This window comes from Neoarius graeffei, chromosome 12, assembly GCF_027579695.1.
Source record: "Neoarius graeffei isolate fNeoGra1 chromosome 12, fNeoGra1.pri, whole genome shotgun sequence".
NCBI lineage: Eukaryota > Metazoa > Chordata > Actinopteri > Siluriformes > Ariidae > Neoarius > Neoarius graeffei.
The window spans coordinates 63,118,276-63,120,938 of record NC_083580.1 but is presented as its reverse complement, the minus strand read 5'-3'; the positions used below and the strand labels follow the sequence as shown (position 1 = coordinate 63,120,938).

The 2,663-nt window shown below is 44.0% G+C and overlaps 1 protein-coding gene across 1 annotated transcript; it reads right to left on the bottom strand.

Moving 5' to 3' along the window:
* Nucleotides 1-1,139: 1,139 nt before the first annotated feature.
* On the bottom strand, nucleotides 1,140-2,108 carry LOC132894987 (odorant receptor 131-2-like). The gene has a single exon (XM_060935137.1). The coding sequence runs from the start codon at nucleotides 2,106-2,108 to the stop codon at nucleotides 1,140-1,142; it is 969 nt and encodes a 322-aa protein (XP_060791120.1).
* Between the last annotated feature and the right edge of the window lie 555 nt (nucleotides 2,109-2,663).

The window sequence follows — 2,663 nt, the reverse complement described above, 5'->3', positions numbered from 1 at the left end:
CCAGGGGCCGGAAGGAATCCTGTTTGGGAACCACAGGATTTCATCTCTGCTTTTTGCGGATGATGTTGTCCTGTTGGCTTCTTCAAACCAGGACCTTCAGCATGCACTGGGGCGGTTTGCAGTCGAGTGTGAAGTGGCTGGGATGAGAATCAGCACCTCCAAGTCCGAGGCCATGGTTCTCGACCGGAAAAGGGTGGCTTGCCCTCTCCAGGTTGGTGGAGAAGTCCTGCCTCAAGTGGAGGAGTTTAAGTATCTCGGGATCTTGTTCACGAGTGAGGGAAGGATGGAGCGTGAGATCGACAGGCGGATCGGTGCAGCCTCCGCAGTGATGCGGTCGCTTTACCGGTCCGTCGTGGTGAAGAAGGAGCTGAGCCAAAAGGCGAAGCTCTCAATTTACCGGTCGATCTACGTTCCGACTCTCACCTATGGTCATGAGCTTTGGGTAATGACAGAAAGAACAAGATCGCGGATACAAGCGGCTGAAATGAGTTTCCTTCGCAGGGTGGCTGGGCGCTCCCTTAGAGATAGGGTGAGAAGCACAGTCACTCGGGAGGAGCTCGGAGTAGAGCCGCTGCTCCTCCACATCGAGAGGAACCAGCTGAGGTGGCTCGGGCATCTTTTTCGGATGCCTCCTGGACGCCTCCCTGGGGAGGTGTTCCAGGCATGTCCCCCCGGGAGGAGGCCCCGGGGAAGACCCAGGACACGCTGGAGGGACTATGTCTCTCGGCTGGCCTGGGAACGCCTCGGTGTTCTTCCCGAGGAGCTGGCCGAGGTGTCTGGGGAAAGGGAAGTTTGGGCTTCCATGCTTAGACTGCTGCCTCCGCGACCCGGTCCTGGATAAGCGGAAGAAGACGAGACGAGACGAGACATTATACAGTTTTAAGTTTAAACCAATTGAAGTGGTGTTCGGCTCCCTCTGAGTGAGAGCACAGCACTTTCAGGACTTTAAGTAAAAATCAATTTTAACTGAAATACATGGATAAATGGTATCAGCTGTCTTTTACCCCCAGTAGTGGGACCTCTGAGTAACAAATTAACTGTAAATAATAATTCATATGATATTTTCTCCATGAGTTTCTTCAACAACATTGAACAGGTTTAAGTATACTTAAGAATTTTTTTTTAAAAATGGCCTTGATTCAGTGTACACTGACAGTAGACCTGTGTTTCCCTCTGACATAGCAAAAGTAATACAGGAGTAAGGGCCGTACAGCATCATCTCTCAGTCCATAGATGAGTGGGCTCAAGCAGCGAGGCAAGATCAGCACAAACAAATAGTTTAGATAACGCAGGTCCATGAAGAGGCTGCTGCTACTGCTGGCCATTGCTGCAGCTCGCTCTATAATGCTGTAGAGAAAAGAGGTAAGGCACAGGCCCAGCTGAATTAGGTGCAGCAGCACAGTTTTGTGGGCTTTAGTAGCAGAGTCTTTATTGGAAGAAATAGACTTGGTTGTAATCAAAATGCTGACATAAGTGAAAAGGATGATCATAGACACTGACACAAAATAAAATACATTGAAGCCCTGATGGAGGTCTACTTGCCACTGCTTTATGAAGAGCCTTTCTCTCGTGCAAAATATTTGTGAGGTTAAAACTTTAGGATCTGTCAGTGCACTGTAAAACAAGTCAACTATATAGTTTATCAAACCCATAAACCAAATAATTCCAATGGCAATACAAGTTCTTTTCTGAGTGACTATTTCAGCATGTCTTAGAGGAAAGCATATGGCCACATAACGCTCTAGTGACATCAGAGCCAGGTTTAAAGGTGCATTACGAAAAGTTGTACCTGAAACAATTACAATAAAAGCACAAGAGGCCATGACTAACCTGAGATAGGCCAGACCAAAAATATACAACAAAGATGTAACAAAGAGCTGAATCAAGTCATTGAAAAGCATGTGGTTAAACAGAATGTAGCGTGGAGTCTCTTTAAAAACAGGCTTACTCCAAAGAGTGTAGACCATGATGGAATTCAAATAGATAAAGAACAGAGCTATTAATATTGCAAAACTAACCTTTGATATTGGTCCCTCAGTCAGTGCAACCTGATATATTTGCTGATGTATAAGCAAAATTTCAGCTGTGCTATCATTAGAAACTGACATTATATGACACATAATATACAGTATTTACAGATATCACTGACAATACAGAATGACAAATCACCACCACATCCTCACAAGTCAGAGTTTTCAAAAGTAAAAAGAGAGAATATATTATATATATATTATTATATCAGGTGCAGAACCTCACTTTCATATGTGAGCCCAGCTCTGAAGAGGAATACTAATGTGAGCTGATGTTTTAATAGACACCATGTGAGCCCCAGGGAGAGATGATGACATGTATGGGTGTTAATAGTAAGCATGATGTGATGATCACGCATTCCTGGGATGTTTTCATTCAGTGAGGTATTTTGTTGGCAAATTAGATATCTCATGAAAAACTTATTATTGCCCATGTCAGTCCATGTCACTAATATGCACTGTATTATTAATATTAGATGCAGCATCAATGTTGTTGCTCATGCAGTATAATTTTGGGAAAGCAGGCTAATTTGAGATACTATGTCACATATATACATTATGTGAAGCAGTGTGAATTGTGTTTAGTCAATCCAAATGATGAGGAAAGTGTTCTCAAAGAACCATGAGAATGAC